Raw genomic sequence first — 20194 nt, 5'->3', positions numbered from 1 at the left:
ATAGTTCTTCATATTGTGTTTTTATCCCGTCTAGGTCAAGCACTACACCCAAATACGGCGGGCCGAGCAACACTCGGCTGACGACAACAAAGTGAACTCGTGTCTAACAGGTTTCCCTCCCGAGTACCCTCCTCGGCCAAGGACGTACCTAGGCCGAGCACTATCCCCAACCACGACGAGGCCGAGCAATACTCGGCCGGCTACGATCAAAGTGAACTCGTGCCTAACAGGTTTCCCTCCCGAGTACCCTCCTCGGCTAAGGACGTACCTAGGCCGAACACTATCCCCAACCACGACGAGGCCGAGCAATACTCGGCCGGCTACGATCAAAGTGAACTCGTGCCCAACAGGTTTCCCTCCCGAGTACCCTCCTCGGCTAAGGACGTACCTAGGCCGAGCACTATCCCCAATCACGACGAGGCTGAGCAATACTCGGCCGGCGACGATCAAAGAACTCGTTCCTAACAGGTTTCCCTCCCGAGTACCCTCCTCGGCTAAGGACGTACCAAGGCCGAGCACTATCCCCCAACCACGACGAGGCCGAGCAATACTCGGCCGACGACGACGAAGTGAACTCCTGCCCAACAGGTTTCCCTTCCGAGTACTTTCCTCGGTTAAGGATGAACCTAAGCCGAGCACTACCCCCAATCACGACGGATACTTGGTCAACGTTCAAGGATGCGCCTAGGCCAAGCACCACCAACGACCATGACGACGCCAACCAATATCCGGTCGATTACGGAAAGTGCACTCACTCCCCAGGTCGAGCACTATGCGCGATCCGTTCTGAGCTCGACCAATCCTCGTTTAATCATACGAAAAACACTTGTGCCCCATGCCAAACACTCCGAACACACCGCATCCAAAGTAAATCTCGAGTAATCGATCAAAATACGTAATTGCAACCGAACACTCACCAAAACAACACACCCGGTTAAACACAAGAAATGCGCACTAATCATCACTAATCGGATTATGTCTACATTACTAGGCACTATAAACATGCAAAAAATCAGTCTTATAGAAATAGAGTATGGCCGACCAAAACGGCTACTTACAAAAAATTCAAAGTCTACCGGCACCGATGGCCAAAAATGACAAAAGGCACTTACGGCCCGGTTACAAAAAAAATAAAAATAAAAAAATAAGTAATCCTAAACTGACAATGAGCCGGCCCCTTAACCAGCTGCCGTGCTTCCAAGATTACCTCCTTCGCCTTCGCCAACCACGTCAATGATCGGATCTTCATCCTCAGTTGGTTGCAAGGGAGCTTGGACGGAAATACCATGACGAGGGGCCTCGGCATCGGGTTGAGCCCCTTGGGGGAATTCAGAATAGCTCATAAACTTGCCGCCTAAAAAGTCCCGGCCAACATCGAACTGAAAGTCAGCCGGAACCTCGCAAAAGTGATATGCCTGCCTGACCGCATGCCGAAAGCCGGCATCATGTTGCTCAAGTATCTGCTCGGTAGCTTCGGCTTCGAACTTTGCGGCCGCCTCTTTCAACCGAGCAATCTCGTTCGTCGACGCGACAACGTCGGCCTTCATTCTTTGTACGGCCAACTTCAAGTCGTCGGCCTCCCTTCGGTGAGCGTCGGCAATCCTTTTCAATTCTTCAGCCGACTCAGTTAACTTGGCGTTCGCAGCCAACGCCTCTTTTACTGTGGCCTCGGCCTCCTTGAGTCGGCCATGGATCCTTTCCTCGGACACGGCATGCCTGTTCATGACATGCTTCGCAACAAGGGAGGTCCGAGTATCGAGTTCGCAAAACAGCTTGTATGCGACCTCGGCAGACATGGCCTCCAAGTATTGCAGTCTGCCCCCAGTAGCAAGATCCAAACCGACCAAATTTTCGGTCTGCACGTTCGGGGCAAGGAAGTTGGAGCCGGCGACAACAGCTGGGATGGCGAAGTTGCCGCAACCCGATTGCTCCAGAGACAGCTGCTTGGCTCGCTTGGTAGAGGAGCTCGGCCTCTCCAGCTCTATATTATGCTCGACCGCCCTCACTCGGGAAGTGCTTCCTTTCTTTTTGGGGTCGGCAGCAGGAATCAATACATGTGAAGGCTTATCCCGAGCCATCCTCAAAGCCGACCGCGCCGGGGGAACCTGCCCGCTAGCCTTTGCATCCTTCGCCCTTTTCGCGAGCATGGCGGTCACATCTAGTTTACCTCCGGCCATTAAACCTGCAACGAAGTAAATCTTAACATCAATTTAAACTGATTAAGTAACCGAATCCTAGAACGCATACCTAGCAAGGCCGTCTCAAAATGAGACGTTTCAAAAATGTCCAAAAGGCCTCGGACAGGCAAGCCTTTCGGTAGCTGATCTAACAAGTCCACGATCTCCTTGTCCTCAGCAGGGAGTTTAGACGCCGACATCGCTTCATAACGCGTCGGGCGCTTCGTCCAATAAAAGGGAAATAGCGGTTCGCCTTCTCGGTCATAAAAGCAGTTCTTCATCTCCGACCCCCAGCGAACCTTGAAGAACCCATCTTTGAACCCTTTGTAGGAAGAAGTGAAGGCTCGGAGAAATCCTCACTTCGGCACCCGAGACAGTGAAACCCACTTTGCCGGTTTACTCGGGCGACTGGTATAATAGTAAAGGAAAGCCAGGGGTCGGGGAGTTAGACCCAAACATAAGCATAAATCCGAAACGCCTGCATCGCGGCCCAGGCATTCGGGTGCAATTGAGTAGGTGCCACATTAAGCACTCGGAGAACCCCCATTTGAAAATCGTCAAAGGGTAGTTGAACACCGAGGTCTTCGAACCAGCACATGTAGGCGTTGAAGTAATCGTCCTCATCGTCCCTCGACTCCAAAAACACGAAGTCAGTCTTCGGCCCGTCGTCCATGCATGCCTCGGCAAGTAGGGGAAACTGATCCTCCCCACTCCCGAAACAGTTCTCCAAAGAGACAAATGTGTCTAATAGCCCCTGGTCAGACAACTTCGAAAGATAGATGCCGACCTCCCCGTCGACCCACTCGTAACCAGGAATCTCCACAGTTCCGTAGTCGATCCGTGCTCTTATCCGAGTGCTCGGTCCAACAGCTCTCTTGCCTCGTGCATCGCCGACCACTTCCAGTTCGTCCCAGCTCACATCAACTTGCAACGCTTGTGGGTGCGGTTGACCGACTCGTCCTAGACCTCGGTCATCTACCTCGGTTGCCCGTGCCAAGGCCACGGCCAATGTTGTCGGAGGCGATACTTCGACCACCTCATCCCCGCTATCCTCTTGTTCGGGGCGATCGGAAGGGAAGACAACTTCGCATTGCAGCGGGGGTAACCTCGATATTTCACTTGAAGTCGACCCCTCTTTGTCTGATGAAGCGCCCGACGCTTCCGAAGACGTCCAACTCCTAGCCGAATCGTAACCTTTATCCATTTATTGCTAAAATTAAAGAATACAAAATTTTACCTTGCTCGGGTTATTCGGAAGAATATGATCTTGGGAGAGCTCGGAAAATTTACAGCGCGTAAATTTTCACATCAACACCCCTATTTATAGGCAAGGTAAATCAGGGGAGGTGAAAAGACGCCCCTGGGCCACAACCGTTCGATCTACATCATCCAACGGCCCAAATTTAGTAACCGTTGGGCCCGTAACCGCTAGGGCCAACGTGGCAAGCCACACCTGCCGAGTCCACGGTCTAAGTCATCAAGATTCAAAGCCACAGCGCAGGAGGCCTCGGCCTGACCTCACATGGCCAAGGTCTCGGCCTGGACCGCCTGAAGTCAGCTTAGACATCTCTCCCAAAAAACCTCGGCTAGAGCTCATGTTCAAGGTCGACCCAAGCATTATCAAGACGGCATCGAAATACGCCTATACCGACTCCTATTCCTCGACAACGAATACCACGTCACCATCTTCTCTGTACCGTCTTCGTCTTTTCTCATCCTTGACGCTGCGGGGGTTGTATACCGTATGGTGGCCGAGAAGCCCGAATACCCGAGATCGCTACTTGCGCCGAGTACCCGAACCCGCCGACTACCCCTACGCCCGAATACCCCGAGATCGCTACTTGCGCCGAGTACCCGAACCCGCCAACTACCCCCACATGAGGTGAAACGGGTCGGCGGAGTCGGCCGAGCATGTCGACATCATCTAGATGGTTACGGAGAGATTAATTAACATAATGCACAGGATTAGACCCCTAATTTTCCGGGGCCCAGTCCCTAATTGCAGCCCAATAAGAACCACTATAAATAGGACCCCAACGAGGTACGTAATTAACTCTGAACTACCGCATTTATTACGCCGAGCACTAACTTGAGCTTCGGAGTGTCTTTGCAGGCACGCCCCCCCCCCCCCTTTTCTCTCCTTCGGACCATCCGGATTGGAACAAGGAAACCAAGACCGAAGAACTGACCTGTCATAACGAAGATAATTGAAGTGTGTATCCTAAAATAGGAACAAAAATCAAACTAAGAAATATACAATAGTCACGAATCGTGATTATGAGTTAAACTCCACTGATGTATAAACAAAAAAAAAACTACTAATATTTTGAAAATCTGACGTCAATTTTAAAAAAAAAATAGTGAAACTGGAGTAAGAGACATATATCCAAACACCCTGAAAATTAGTAACAAAACTCTATCCCTTTTATAGTTTTGGCACGAGAGAGTCCCGCAAAAAACAATGAAGTCCAAATTTTTTTGAAAAAAAAATAAAGGGAATATATTTAGTTATTTACCAAAGAACTTTAACTTGATTTATTAAAAAAATTCACAAATATAAATATATTTGTTTCTACATTTAGCTTATTCTAACGATAATATACTTTTAATAAATTAGATATATATGTGCTAATAATAAAGAGAATTTGTCTTTTTGATGTGCTTATTTTGTTACCTGTTTCGTCCTTTAATTTTGAAAAACCTCTTTTACTCCCATATTTTTTTATTTAGTTTTTATTTTTTTCTTTATTTCTTCATATATTTATTTTTCAAACTTCTCACACTTTTTAGATAACTAATCAAATTGTCCTTACCATGTAACACACAGTAAGTTTTTGTCATTAATTATTGTCTTTTAGTAATAATTATATTTTGTGGAACTTTGTTTCTGTTTATTCGGTAAGGGCAAATCATTTAAATTACTCACCATATTGTAGGATATTTTCATAGGTGAATGTATATAATGTGGTATAACTTGATGTTCATATGCTTTGGTGATTACATGATTGTATGCATGGTGGTGGTGTAATTAAGCTTGATTTGCTTAAGTTATTTGCATGTTTTTCTAATAGTTGAATTGCAATGATCATGTTTTTCATGGGAGCATGACAAGTTTAGTTAGGGAAGGCATATGGCATTGCGAGGCCATGCTGATGGCTAATTTTGTTGTGGTTTTTGGTGTAATTACTCTTATGTAACCATTTGTATAGGTGTTGCTTGACCTAGAGTTACACTCACAGCTTATGGATTATAGTCGTGTATGTGCATGTGTGTGTGTGTATATATATATATATATATATATATATATATATATATATATATATATATATATAGAGAGAGAGAGAGAGAGAGAGAGAGAGAGAGAGAGAAGAGGGTTCAAACGACACTAATGTAACTTTTACTAAGTATTACACCACTCAATAACTTTATATTAAATATGAATTTTGTAAATCCAACCGTCAGATTGAAAGTTCTTTACTCTTAAATCATATATATATATATATATATATATATATATATATATATATACAAAATTTTATATTAATCTAAGATGATTTGATATTTCATTCTTATAAAAAAATTGATTTAATATATACATTTCAAAATATAATAAAATATGAACACTTTAATAATCTTCAAGTTATTGTTCAATTTTAACAAAATTCGATATAATATAAAGTGATATGAAGCTATAATTCAACGGTTGGATTTACAAAATTCACATTTAATATAAAATTATTAATCAGTGTAATATTTAATCAAAGTTACACCAATGTCGTTTGAACCTTTTATATATATATATATATATATATATATATATATATATATATATATATATATATATATCATCTCTTACATTCTCTTACATGTTTAAGAATTGCTTGTGTTAACTTTAGGTAGTGTTTAGTGATTTTCTGCTACTAGTTGTTGATTTTGTTAAGTATAGAAGTCATGACAGATTGTTACACACCCTCTCCTAAAAGAATATTTGTTTTTGATTTTTATCCCGCTAAATTTTAAAATAATTATTTTTGGCTCTTATTGACCATTTTAAAGTATATAAATTAACATGTGTTTTAAGAATCTATAAAAAAATTTAAAAGTATTATACGTTGATAAAATATCATAAACAATTAAGTATTATTTAAGATAGTCATTCAACTCAACTTTTTAATGAACACATCAATAATTAAAAATAATCAAATAATAGTAGGGTATAAAATTAAAATATCAAATTTTAGATGAATACAAACTTCTTTTTTTTTTTTTTCATTATTAATAATAAAATAATTATAATATATGATATAGACGTTTGAAATTTCAAATAAATCTTGATTTTTTATAAACAAAAATTATTAAATTATTGGTGATATATAAGTATCTTATTGTATCCAATGTTTATTAAATATATTTGGATATTAAATATAAAAAAAAACTAAAGAAAAAAATTAATTTCTCTTTATCAAGAAGTACTTAAGAAATAAATTATTAATTCAATTTGATTTTATTTGAAGTGTTAAGAAATGTGTTACAAAATTAATAAGACATGAGGAAAAAATAATAAAAAGATCTTCTTATCTATTAAAAGTAAGGATATCCAAATCAATATAAAAAAGTGGATTTAATTCAAATTAATTTTATTGTACAATAAGAAAATTCAAAATGGTTGCTGTCTCTATGAAATTATTTATCCTTAATTTGAGTGATTTTAGATTATTCATTTTTGGTCAAAGGTCAAAAAATCATTATATCTAGCCATTACATTGCATGTCCCAAGCTCTACCATGTTATCCAAGTTTTGTTTCAGCGGATCGTAACCTTTAAAATTCATCATTTCCTTTTCATATCACTAATGAATTAATTATACATGCCAATGAATGACTCCATGTTATTTTTATATTAAATAAAAGCTGTCATCCACGATAACAATCCCTCTCCATATTCATTTTTTTTTGTTTGACTATCAATAATTGGTAACTAATTTAAGTTTCTCTTCATTTTTTTTTACATAAAAGTTTCTCTCCGCGTATATGATATTAAATTAATAAAATAATATTTTTAAAATATAAATTTAATCAGTCTGATTGTACATATTAAATTTTATATAATTCATATTTTTTTTATGTATTATTCGACAATAGATATTTATATATTTTTTTAATTTAATTATAAGCATTCTAAAAACTAATTTAACATATCAAATTTTAAATAATTATATTTTTTTTATATGTTAACTAATAATATATATATATATATATATATATATTAACAAATATCGTGTGAATTATATATGAAATATGAAAAATGAACTAAAAAATTGAAGAAAAATATTTAATTGATAAAAATGTTATTTTTATGAGAATATATTAGTTGTGAACTTTTTATATTAAGTGATATCATTAGTATTAAAGAGTATTTTTTGTCAAGCACAAGGACAATCTTTTTTAGAGGTTTGAAGAAAATAGGTGAACATCTCCTCTCAAATTAAATTTTTTACATTTATAAGAGTTAAATTAAAATCCTAATTATTTAGTTAAATGATAAGAGTTACTCGTACCAACCCAAATTAATGTTCCAAATCCCACTCTAAAGTTTAGATCAATGACCCTATAATCATTTATAATTGCTCTCCCAGCTTAGATATATAAAATTGTTACAGCATTATTAACCTTGTCAGCTACCTCTTTTCAGTCCATCTCAATTCCACATGTGAATTCCATGTTAACATCAACATATAGTATTTATAAATGAAAAGAAGACTAATTTTAGCTTATGAAAAGAAATGTATTTAATTCTTGTTATAAAAGAAATATAACCGAGTGAACGTCAGAGCCTAGAAGCCTATGCTACGTCATATGGTATCGTCAACCTTTCATTAATGACAGTATGTGAACTAAATTTATTTACTTGCGTTGCATTCACACCCTGGATGGCCAAGTCAGTCTTCAGAGAATGCCATTAATCACTATATAAATAACTTTACACTATGCCTTTTGGACACACAACAAAGGCATTCCAAGAAATTTGGCTGTAACCAGAGTGCCCCTCATGACAATAATGGAGGCTGAAGTGCTGAAATTGAACACCCGTCAAAAGAGAGAGGACTCAAGTGACTCAGGTGACTCAGATCTAGAAGGTACCTTAGCAATTTAGTTTCTTAAGTTGTTCACACAAAAATTCATCCACTTAATGTTCTCTTAAGTCTTGATCTTTTCTTTGGCACGAAAATTTGTTATTTTTTCTTTCTTCACTTCACATATATGCTTCTGCTTATTTGATTGTTCATCAGGTTGTTCTTGTCCTGTTGTATGTTATGGGGTTTCCAACTGTTTTTTAAATCATATAAAAATGATTTATCACCCTTTGATGATATTCTCTTTACTCATTTCAATAAATTTTACAAAAAAAAAAAACTATTTTTAACTTATTTTTATAAATCTTACAATCAATACCCTATAACTAATCTCTCATTTAATAAAATTATATTGTACATATATATTATTAAAATGTTTACCTAAACACAACTATAAACTTGTTTAATTTGGATACAAGTTTAGAAGAAAAAAAACAGAGAATTTTTTTTTTATAAAAATTAAGAGATTTATTTTTTTTAATAGATAATTTCTCAAAAATACTTATATTGCATGTAAGTAGACTTTATATTTTATTTTAAAAAATTTTATTATTTCAAAAGATACAAAATGGCCAACGCAGTAAAGAATATATATGATTATGATTTTACATGACTGATCAATAAAGAACCAACTTAAGAACCTAAAATCAACCACTAAATTAATGCTATAGTTGTAGATTTTCCTCTATAATCTTCATCTTTTTATGATTTTTGGTTTCTAATAACGTTACTAATTACTTTAAAAACTAGGGCTAATCCAATTCTTTCCAATACTGATATAAATTGCAGTTGTTCCAATTGCACCCGTTCGCAAAACGTTGGTTATAGAAGGAGGGAACGTTGGAAACGATGGAATGAAGGAAGAAAATAGTGATCCTGTTAGTCTTTATTTCAATCCTTCTGATTCTTCAGTGTATGTCCGAAATGGAGCAGCTGTAGGCATAGCCATGTCATCAACGGAGGAAGTGCGAGAAATCTATTTGAAAAATATATTCATGATGCCACCCAACCATGAATTATTTTGTCCCAACTGTAACGTTGGCATCAACAAGGTCTTATTTTGCGCAACACAACCACACAATGTTGCACCTTCACTTCCTCATCAGCCTCCACGACCTCCAGTTATCCAACCTGGTAATTGTATATGGAACAACAGGATCATCTACAATTTCAAATCAAACGCTTTAAAATTACTTACCATTCATTTCATATTGTAATTTAATATGTGCAGTTTAATTTTCAATGGTTGTGATTCATGCAGTTCATGAAAATTTAACTCCAGAGAATCCTGATCCCCATCAGGGTATTGAAGCTCCAGTAAGATGCTCTGAATGTTTCAGTTTACTCATTCAAAAGGGTAATTTATATAATTTTAGACTTAAATGTGTTTTTAATCTTTAAATTTAGAGTAAATTTATCTTTATTTCTTCAAGTTTAAAACAAATTTTTTAGTTATATATATATATATATATATATATATATATATATATATATATATATATATATATATATTAGTCTTTGAGTCATAAATAACAGTGACAAATTAATTTAATTATGTGATATTAATTAGATTTAATGTGATATTTTTATTTATAAAATTATCGATAAATAAATTGTGTGACAATATTTTATAAATTCATTAATAAAATTGAACCATAAATTTAGAAAACAAGATTTTTCAGATTATACATGATGGAAATGGTAGGAAACATTTTTTAAAGTAAATTTATGAAAATAAAAAAAATTAAAAACTACTGTAACATTAAAATTAAAATTCGCCTTAACTTTCGAAATTTAAAACACATTAATTAATTACACCTTTAATATATTTAAAATGCAATTATGATAATAGACTTGGAAAACAAGTTAGACATGTCTGTATAGTGCATGTTAAAAAAAAAATCATTTGAAGCATAATCATAGATCGATACAAAACAATATTTTCCTCCTTTTAATAAGCTTCTTGTACATTATTCAATTAAACGCAATAAGTTTCTCTTACTTTGAAGGAATGTCACCAAGAAGCTATTTGATTCTACATCTTACAATAAAGCACTAAAACACATTATCATGTGTTCATGAAAAAGTAATCTTTGTCATTAGCTTTGTTCTCTGCAAGTATCGACTATGTTTTAAAGGACAAAGTATATGTTCTTAATTAATATAGATGTTACACTACAATTTAACATATTAATTTTTATATCATTACAATATATTACATTATTAATATATTTATAATATTTATATTAATAGTTTATTTTTTATTAAAAAAATCTGTATTTCAAAAAATAAGTCTCACAATCAACCACTTGTATCCATATACTTGATCAAGTAATCAATTATCAATCCGACCTGTGAACATAATTGAATATATTATCGGTTGTTCAAACTATATGGAACCACATTATTACGCGTAAATACTTAGAGTACATGTTGTGGCATTAATTTAATAGTTTTCTTGGGCTTTTAGTTGCTATAAAATTAATTATTCTTGTGAATTTTTGGAACAGGCAAAGAGTTTATTACTGGGTTGGTATCATCGCGTGTTCCGCCAGGTAATGAGTTTCCTCAACTTGTTTTTAATTAATTGAGCAATTAATTGACTTCTGCACTGCAATTATAGCTAACCATCAAAATTGACTTCTTCATGGTTTACCCACGGATCACGCACAATATGAATTCCATAATTACTTACCAACCATACTTTTTAATTATAAAATCATTTATGACGTTTCAACATAAAATTTTCAACATATAATCTAGACTCTCTACTATTAGTTTTTTTTCTCTTTCATATATTACACTAAAAAAATTACAATATTTAAATTTTTTTATATCTATAATAATGACATTTTTATATGTCATTATGTATAATTTTTTTGTAGTATTGTTATTCATTGACAAACATAAACCAATTAAGGACAATATTTAAAAGACTCAATATTCAATCTTTGACTATTTAGTTAAATAATATAAGTCTTTTTCTAGGATCAACTAAATATAATTTATAATGAAGAGTTGAAATATTACACATAATTTCTATTCAAATTTTGTTGTTGTAATTTTACACTAAAAGAAATATAATGTTTTTTAATTAAAACTCATTTAAAACTACAGTTAAATGGATGTAAGATTCATATTATGATTTGCTCTAAAGATTTATTGTTTACCACTTAGAACTTCATATATGAATTGCAATTGCTTTAAAAAAAAATTGCAATCATTACTTTTTGTTTGTGACATTGCAATTATTACTTTATATAAAGAGCAAAATATTTCAGCCGCCCCTTTTTCTTTCTGCGGGGTTTCTGTTTTTCATATGCCTTTGCCAGTAGTTTTTTTTTCAATATTATAAATTACCTTAAAAACGAGTATTGTTTTAATTTATCAAAATTATATTAACAACAGACTTTAAATAAGACCATGTGTATATTATCTGCATCTTTTATTATTAGATTGATGTTAATAGTTCTATTTTTTTTTAATTCTCGGTTAAACTCTAAAAATATATAAAATGTTAAGAATTAATAGTGCAAATTTGTAGTTAATGTAAATCTATTGAAGTCTAAAATAAAGTCAATTGAATTTTAAAATGAAAAATTAGGAAAAATAATTAGCACAGATTCTAAATTCCATTGTGATAAAGAAACATTGATTGCGACGGCAAGTAATTAGTTTTTTATTCTTGAACCTAGGACTAGTTGTACTAGAAAAAAGAACGAGATGCATGTGCATGAATAAAATATTCGAAAAGTTTATCATAATTTTAGAAGCTTTATTCCAATATATCATAATGATCGGTATGTTCGGTAATATTACCCTAAAGCTAATTAAAATTTTATATTTTTAGGAGTTAAAATTTAAAATTTAAAATTGATTTATTAAGTTGAAATTTTTTGGTAAAATTGATTTATAAACTAGTTAATAAATATAAAATATTTATTTATTTATTTGATGTAAAAGGAAATTTTAAATCAATTAATGATATAAATATATATATATATATATATATATATATATATATAAAGTTAGTAACTTATGAGATAATTTATTTTATAGTCTAATTGGAGTAATTTATAAAAAAGAAAAAAAGGTTAGAAGTTATTAAAATAAGCTTATATATCAAATAAATTAATTATTTTTATCAAATTAGTCTATAAGTTTCAATATTTTTTCAAACACTACACTTGGAAAAGTCATTTGCTCAATAATAATTATTTAAGATCTTTCTTATTATATTTGATTGTTATTAATTCTAAACAACTGTAAGCTATAAAAATCATTTTCTCAATAATAATTAGTTTAAATATTTAGGATCTTTGTTATTATATTTTATTGTTATTTCTAAACAACTCTAAGCTATAAGCTGCATGAGAGCGAGAATAATTTTTATTACGAAAAATTAAGAATTATAAATCCAGATCATATAAAATATAAGATCAAGTACTATTTAAATAGCATCTAAAAAAACTAAATTATTAAATAAATTTATTTTAAAGAAATAATTTTTTGTCATATAATAGACAATAGACTTAATTGCGTTTTTATCTTCAAATATTATAATTGTACGATTTTGATCTTCAAGATTTTAATTAAATAATTTAAGTCTTTCAACTTTCAAGTATTGCAGTTGTGCGATTTTAATCTTCTAAATTTTAATTTAACAATTTTAATATCTTAATTATCATAATTGTACGCTTTTAATCTATTTCATTAAAAATCTATGAATTTTTAAAATTATATTATATATAATATTTTAAACTTATACAATTAGTAACCTATTTAAGTTATATATATTATAATTTTCGTTCAATTATAATGATATGTATTTATTATTATTAAATAAATAAAATTTATATATATATCATTGATAAATTAATATCAATTATATATTATTAGTTTATTTATAGATAAAAATAAATAATTTCATAAAAATAAATTAGTAAATATTAATATATTTTTATAAAAATATAAATATATTATAAGAAAGTTGATTAGAAATATTAATACATCATGTTAACAAAATGCAAGATTTTTAATAAGAAATATTAAAATCGCAATATTGTAACATTTGAACTACTAAAATTGTCCGATCAACAATTTAGGGATAAAGATTGCACAATAATAATTTAAGACTAAAATTATTTAATTAAAATTTATAAAATTAAAATCACACAATTATAATAATTGATAAATCAATAACACATTTAAGTCTAAACAATAAATTAACTAAAATTGTTCCCCCCAATGTACTCTTAACTTTTATAGTGTATAGGTTATGGCATTTATTTTGCACCTCGTCAAATATGGGTATGTTTGCATTATTATTAAATTATGTTTTGTCTAATAATTGATGGCCCTGGGAGAATAATAAAGGTACAGGAGAATTATTGAAATACCCATTTGATATTATTATATTAATATTAGGAGGAGAGGAAAACGATTTGTCGATCATACTGTTTGTCATCAGTAATTAATTAGGAATATTTCCACGATTGAATCCTGGAGTCGTCTTCCACATATGTGATAATTAAGCATGATATTAAATTTTATAATATAATTTCTCTAAGTTACATATGAAGAAAATTAATTATATGATGTTTTCGTTGAACATATATGGTTAGGGTCGGGGCAAGATGTATCCATTGCTATACCAGTTTCACCTATTACAAATCCACCACCACCGGTAATGCCACCACCACCGCCAGTACCAGAAGATAGTAAGGGTTGGGAAATTCTTAAAAGCGTTGTCTACGGTGGTTTGGCTGAATTATTAGCAAGCCTCAGTGTTGTGACATCTGCAGCAAGTGCTGATGCTACCACATGTATAATTTCTCTCTATCCTTATTTTCTTATACTTTGCATTTAAATCAAGTCTCAATTAGTATCATATATAAGAAATATTGTTGTAAATATTTTTTAAAAAAATTATATGCAATTCATTGAACATCGTTAGTTGTTGGATCTCATACACATTGCTTGAAATGATTTTGATGTGCTCAGTTAAGTTAATTTCTCAAATTGTGTTTGCAGTGAGTATTGTTGCTCTCGGTATTGCAAATCTGATTGGTGGACTTTCAGTCTTGGGTCATAATGTAAGTAGTCATGTCTTACATTTGGCAACATGGTTTGTGTTTGTGAATTGTGATGCCATTTTGAGTGTATATTTAATATTTTGGTGTTCATTTTCATTACATCTTCTACTTCATTTCCATCAAAACTAATTCCAATGTATGCTAACAGCTTAAAGACCTTAGAGCTTCACAACCAACTCCAAGAGAGCAAGGCAGTGAAGGAGACACAGAAAATGATAAATATTATGAACTATTGGGGAAGAGGGAGAATTTCTTTCTACATGCCTTTTTTGCTATCTTATCATTCCTTATATTTGGATTGGTGCCCCCAATAGTGTATGGCTTCTCATTCAGTGAGAGTGATGACAAGGATCTCAAGCTTGCAGCAGTTGCAGCAACTTCACTCATTTGTATCACATTGCTAGGCATTGCCAAAGCTCATATCCAAAGACGTAATTCTTATGTCACATACCTCACAACGGTGGCGTTTTATGTTACCTCTGGAGTATTGGCCTCACTTCTTACTTATGTAGCTGGAGCCTTTATGAAGAGACTCGTAGAACAGCTTGGATGGTTTCAGCCAAAATCAAACGTTGCCTTGTCATCACTTGCTGAAATGAGTATGGTGAAATCAGGATGGGGTTCGTACTAATAATAAATGTAGCTGTTTTCCAGAATGTATGCATTCAGTAATCTTGTCACGCTTCATTGTGATTCTCAATTTTATATTCGATGTTTGTTTGCATTGCTTTTATTTTGTAATAATCTCTCCATTCAATTTAATCCTCGTTTTAAAATTTCAATATGTAATAATATTAAATGTGTTTTATTATATTTTAAAGCATTATTAATACATTCTTTAATTAATATTATTTTCTTTTTCAATACTAATTATTTTATTAGTAGAAATCTAAAAGATTTAAAAGTATATTAGGAAATTACATAAAAACAGTTTATGAATTGAAACATATTAGTTATATTTCTTAGGTCTTATGTTTAAACCTTAAACTCAAATAAAATGGGATAGAATCAAGTATTTGGGTAGTTGAAATTATTTCTTGTATGTAAGTTGGACGAGGTGCCTGTGTTTGCTTTCACATTAAAACTCACGTTTATCATAAAAGTTTCAATTTATTGAAGTCACATTCAATTGTTTCAGAAAGAGAGAAAACATTAAAGCAAACACACCGTTAGTTATCAGTGACGATCTCTAACATCCACTTAAGCACATAATTCAGGATATATATGTTTGGAAAAGTTGTGAAAATCAACTTATTTCAACAATTGACTTTATGTATAATCAATTAATCATCGTAATAAATTTTTGTTTGGGTAGATTTAATGAAAAATGATTTTGAGGTACATAATTACTCTTGGATACAATAAATAATCAGTTTTTATATATAGTAAACTAGTTTGTGAATACTTATAAATTCATATTCATTAATTCTCTTGTTTTAATATATGATGTGAGACTTTGTTTATATATTCCAACAAAATGCAAATATAAAAATTAAATGATAAATGTAATGTTGAGAAATTAATGAAAAACTTTTAATCATAATAATGGAAAATCGTGAACAAAGTCATTTCATCTTTCACAAATATGAAGTCTTGTGATCAAATTAATCATCCATGCACTATGAGAGAGAGGGTCACGAGTTAGTGGGAGAGAGCCACCTTATGTGAGAGGGGATTTTTGTATAATAGGAGGGTTTCTAATTAAGTTTGTCCAAAAGAACATTTGTACATGATGTATTTAAATGAATGAATATTTATTGAAATTTTGGGGTGATGGTAGATAATGTGAAACCACTATTTTAATTTTGTGTTTTATTTGCACGTGTTCCATGTCTTTTGTACCTGTTAGAGGGCACACTCAATCTTCTGTTGGGAAGGGCCGAACGAGATCTTCTAATGCACTCTTCGGAGAAGGGGGAGGTACCTGCATAAGGCACTCCGACGCTCAAGTTAGGGCAAGCACTATTTTCTAGGGTAATTAAAATGAACAGTGACATACCTCACTACAAGCGACCTATTTATAACACCTGACATGGGCCTGAGGGTGGTGGGCCTATTCTGACACTTACCAAATTAGGTAATACGGTGTTAATCGGCAGGTTATGCCTTAATTGTGCTTTGTTCCTTGTTAACTATGATCGCTATCCTAATTACTCAATGTTGACTTTTGGCCGAGCCGATACAAAACGACCGAAACGTTTTCTCTCGGCTTTCGACCGAGCCGATAGGGGTGGAGTACAGCTTCGAACTCCTTGCCGAGTCGAAGTGGTATCTAGGCTGCGTCATGTTACGTGTCGGTCCATGTGGCCGATCCAAGTGGTCAGGCCGAGGTGATGTTTGGGCTGCGTCTATATCTGATAGGACATGACGTGTCGATCCACGTGGCCGGTCCACGTGGCCGAGAGGGTCCTTCCTGTACATCTTTAATTTTCATTGTGTTTCTCAACTACACGTAGTTTGTGCCAAATGGATTGGGTAATATATATAGCAAGACGAAGACAATATGATTGTTTTTATTTCAGCTTTTGTGCATGTAACTCCACACTCCATCTCGGGGGCTTCACCTTTATCCATTGTTTTGGCTTGTGTACTTGTCCTTTTTGATTGGACTTGGATATACAAGTATACAAGAGAATTAATTCTTCAATATTCTTTGGATGCGTCGCTTGTATCGCCTTTAAAAATCGTCATTGTTGTTCAATATTTACACTAATGCATTCTCCAATATAAAGCACTTACCCATGAATCTAACGTAATGAAAAAATTGTGACTTTGATCAATTTATGAGTACATATCATCAGGAGTTTCAGTTCAGGACAATTTAGTGCATATTTACACTAATACATTTGCTTTTGCATTCACACTTCAAAAATAAAATAAATGAACTCTACAACATGACAAATGAGACAATGAGCCGACAAATAAACAATTTACATTGTGACCTATAAAGTTAAGAAAAATATTTTCAGTTATTGATAATTTCTTTTAAAAATATTGAAATCAATTTAAAAGTAAAGATGAAAAAATTAGTTAATGAAATAAAAGGTTAAAAAGATATCCAAAAACACTTTTGCTAAAAAAAAACCGTAAAAATATTTTCATTTAAAAATAACTTTATAAAAATGACTTTTTTTCAATATAGCTTTTCCAATTTATATATAGATAGATAACAACATCAATTTTATAGTGGGAAAATGGTATAATTAAGTTATAGTTACTACTATGGAGCATATGGACCTATTTACCATACAACATCGATACTGTGAGAATAATGTTACTAACAAGTGTTTACAACACTCTCATCACAGTTCATCTCTTTTTATCTCTTTGTTGCATCACCAACTTTATTTCGTACTTTTTCTCTCTTGAATTGTAAAATTTGTTACAATTTATTTTTTATGTAAAAGTAGTATTGATCCATAATATTAATACTCAAAATTGTTAATTTACAAAGATAAATATTTTTTTTTTGTGTAAGTTAGATAATGCAACATTAATGTCCATATATGAAGACGCTCACAAGTGGACAACTGAAGGAATAAGGGTACCTTCATAGGTAATCAGAATCGAAATTCTCATAGTAAATTACTAGAGATCGTATTCGTATGCCGTTGACCAACATATGGACACAAATGTAAGAAATAATCCAAATTTGATAATCTTATGATTCATATCGAGAACAAGGTATTAATGGAGCAAATTAAAAGAAGAATTAATTGATCCAGAAAGCATATCCTAAATATAAAAGCGATACAAGCAAAGCATGAAAGAGTATTAGCAATGGGCATAGCTTAGCTATATATAACACAATTGAGGCCATGCATTAGACATGCAAGAAGACATCATTTACATTATAGATTTAGCAATAAGCATGGTTTCCTTTGCTCCAAGGTTATCCAAGATCCTTGTATTACTCTGCCTTGCCTTCCTTTTGTCCACATCGGGTACAATTACAACTAACTATTCATTCATCAAATTCAACACGCTTTTTTTAACACAATTTTTACAGTTAGCTGAATATTAGAATAGAAATTATGAGTCTCATATATCTCATTTAATGAATTTTATTTACAGTTTTTATAATTTTTAATAAATATTAACCGATTACATATTGTGTTAAAAATGATTTATTTAAGAGTGTGTTATTAGCACTTTATTTTCTTAAAGTCATTTGGATAAATTTATCCATAAATAATTACAAGAGAAGAAAATAAAAAATAAATAAATTAAATTCTTCATGTCAGTTAAAATTAGTTTATGTATAATATTTTTTGGAGAAGCTATTAGAAGAAAGTTTGTACAAATTAATTTATATATAAACAAATTATAACTTATAAAAATGTTTATTTTTATTCATCTTTTGTATTTTATTTTGTTATAAGTGTTTTTTTTTGTAAACAAGTTCTTAGACTCGATTGTTTTTCACTTAGTTTTTGTTGTGATATGCAGAGGTTGAAGCACAACCTTGTCAATGCCGTAGTAAGACATGGTCTGGACCATGTTTAGACACGAATAGCTGTAAAAATCAATGCATACGATTGGAAAGCGCAGTTTTCGGGGCTTGTCACCATCGTGGCCTAGGTTTTGCTTGCTTCTGTTACTACAACACCTGCCCTCCCAAATGCAACAAGGGATAATAAACTCAAGCTTTTGTATTTGCAATCAAATAATTGAACCAATACACTGTATGTGGTGTAATATGTTCATGCTTCTATTTCAAATTCAATAATTAAACTCGACAAGATCGTTTATGAATTACAATATTTCCGCTGCAACTGTAGTTTCTATTAGATCGTTTTTTAATGTATTATCAGAATATTGAAGATGGGTGATACAAGTTACACCCATTTGATGTGGCCACATATCATAAAAGTTCAAAAAAAAAAAAAGAAAAAAAAAAAAGAGATCCCAATAGAAACAACTCATTGTATTGATTAATATGAAAAAGATGAAGATAGAATATGTAGAAGATTACATGTGTTTATAAGAGTATACAAGAAGCCAACTAATTAACTCAACTAACCACAGTTAACGAACAACTTGTAACATTTATAAAAAAAGATTACAGTACAACTGTACAAGTAATTAGAATCAGAATTAATTCCTTACACATCTATCTAATCTCTTTATTAGGCGACTCTAATGGTTATTTTCTTATGTCTCAAGCCTTCTCCTTAAATATTTTTGGATAAATGTTTTTAACTTTTATAGATGATGCAAATTTTGACTTTAAAAAAAATGGTTCTCACTTTTTTTAAATAGTCTCCACTATTATTTAATAATGACATGAAATGTATCAAAATATGTCATGAAAATGATCAATCCAAGAGACATGATATAACATGTCTAAATATATATCTCATCACAAAATAACAATCAATCTAAAGAGACATGGTATAACATGTCTAAATATATAATATCTCATCACAAAATAGTAATAGAGATATTTCTTTCAATAATTTTAAAATTTATATACACAAGTAAAAATTGTAGCACTAAAATTGAAATTCCCCACATTTAAAGATTAAAAATATATTAAAGCCAATATTTTTCTATGATATAACAAATTTTCTGAAAGTGTATCTGAAAGATAAAAGTGCTACCAAATGGGATATTTTACAGGTAAAAATTTTATTATACCGTTAATCATTAAATTAAGCGGACAGCATACAGTTACAGATAGAACTTCTCCCTCATTCAGGTCCCTAGTTAGTCTGCAGTAGAAGCTCAACCACATAATCATCTCATATCATATTAGGCGTCTAATATAAACTCAAATGATTAAGGTA

General features: G+C 32.2%; 1 protein-coding gene across 2 annotated transcripts; it reads left to right on the top strand.

Moving 5' to 3' along the window:
* The first annotated feature begins 8109 nt into the window (after positions 1–8109).
* LOC109805454 (uncharacterized) lies at positions 8110–15225 on the top strand. 2 transcript variants are annotated; one of them, XM_083070058.1, is made up of 7 exons: positions 8110–8295; positions 9100–9444; positions 9572–9667; positions 10821–10865; positions 13935–14135; positions 14344–14405; positions 14554–15225. In XM_083070058.1, exons 1-7 carry the CDS (start codon positions 8226–8228, stop codon positions 15034–15036), a joined length of 1302 nt encoding a protein of 433 aa, XP_082926184.1. In that variant the 5' UTR covers positions 8110–8225; the 3' UTR covers positions 15037–15225. The 2 variants fall into 2 exon arrangements, with proteins under 2 accessions (XP_082926184.1, XP_020223120.1); XM_020367531.3 differs by having other exon boundaries at positions 8112–8313.
* The last annotated feature ends 4969 nt before the right edge of the window (positions 15226–20194 follow it).

This window comes from Cajanus cajan, chromosome 3 (genome assembly GCF_000230855.2).
Source record: "Cajanus cajan strain Asha chromosome 3, NIPB_CcT2T_4, whole genome shotgun sequence".
Classification (NCBI taxonomy): Eukaryota; Viridiplantae; Streptophyta; class Magnoliopsida; order Fabales; family Fabaceae; genus Cajanus; species Cajanus cajan.
Note: the sequence above shows the minus strand (reverse complement) of the source record. Positions and strands in the feature narration are given on the sequence as shown.

Coding starts and splice junctions, on each gene's coding strand:
- LOC109805454 (XM_020367531.3), top strand. CDS start 8,226: ATGACAATAATGGAGGCTGAAGTGCTGAAATTGAACACCCGTCAAAAG. Junction 8,314..9,099: donor AGGTGACTCAGATCTAGAAG/GTACCTTAGCAA, acceptor TATAAATTGCAG/TTGTTCCAATTGCACCCGTT. Junction 14,136..14,343: donor AAGTGCTGATGCTACCACAT/GTATAATTTCTC, acceptor TTGTGTTTGCAG/TGAGTATTGTTGCTCTCGGT.